At 59.4% G+C, this 896-nt stretch overlaps 1 protein-coding gene across 1 annotated transcript in view; it reads right to left on the bottom strand.

Moving 5' to 3' along the window:
- Positions 1-896, bottom strand: part of EEF1A2 (eukaryotic translation elongation factor 1 alpha 2) — an 8,110-nt gene that overhangs the window by 4,296 nt on the left and 2,918 nt on the right. The window contains exon 3 of the mRNA XM_008579846.1: positions 15-311. Within this exon, the coding sequence (XP_008578068.1) occupies positions 15-311 (297 nt within the window). The remainder of the gene's footprint in view (positions 1-14; positions 312-896) is intronic.

Genomic DNA, 896 nt, shown 5'->3' with positions numbered 1-896 from the left:
CACCAGGCACTCACGTTGGGCGAAGGCTCCAGCATGTTGTCACCGTGCCAGCCGGAGATGGGCACAAAGGGCACGGTGGCCGGGTTGTAGCCAATCTTCTTGATGTAGGCGCTGACCTCCTTGACAATTTCATCGTAGCGTTTCTCGCTATAGGCTGGCTCCGTCGAATCCATCTTGTTGACACCCACGATGAGCTGCTTCACGCCCAGCGTGTAGGCCAGCAGTGCATGCTCACGGGTCTGCCCATTCTTGGAGATGCCCGCCTCAAACTCGCCCACTCCTGCTGCCACGATCAGCACCGCGCAGTCCGCCTGCCCCACAGGTTGGGCACGGTGAGCCCCAGGCCCCTGCCTTGCACCCAGGTCCCCCCAGGCAGCAGACGGGAGCCTGAGAAGTTGCCCTGGGGATGCAGACTGGGGGTCTCCACCTCAGGGGCAGTGAAGAGGGGAGCTCTTCCAACAGGCCTTGGGTCAGGGAGACCCAGTTTCAGGCCCTGGGCCCACCACCAGCAGGCTATGTGTCCCTGCACAAGTCTCTCAGCCTCTCTGGTCCTGACCCTTGCTGGAGGACAGAATGTGATCACGGCTGTAAAAGCTATGTGGAAAGAAAGAACTCCAAGGGAACAGAAAAGACTGTTTCGGTGTGTCAGTGCTGCCACCTGTGTGGGCACTGCATCCAGTGTTTGCGTCCATCTATGTGTCCGTCTGTCATCTGTGAGTGCCCCTGACAATGTCTGACTGTCTGGGCCCAACTGTCTGCATTTCTGCCCACATCTCACTGTCCCCATCTGGCCTCTACCTCTGTCTGTCTGTGAAGGGCCATGTCAGTGTGTCCACATCTGTCCCCTCTGCCTGCCTGGTGGCCCTGACTGGCCAGGTGTCTTTACAGGCACCCCA

Source organism: Galeopterus variegatus, unplaced genomic scaffold, assembly GCF_000696425.1.
Source record: "Galeopterus variegatus unplaced genomic scaffold, G_variegatus-3.0.2 Scaffold1966, whole genome shotgun sequence".
NCBI lineage: Eukaryota > Metazoa > Chordata > Mammalia > Dermoptera > Cynocephalidae > Galeopterus > Galeopterus variegatus.
Note: the sequence above shows the minus strand (reverse complement) of the source record. Positions and strands in the feature narration are given on the sequence as shown.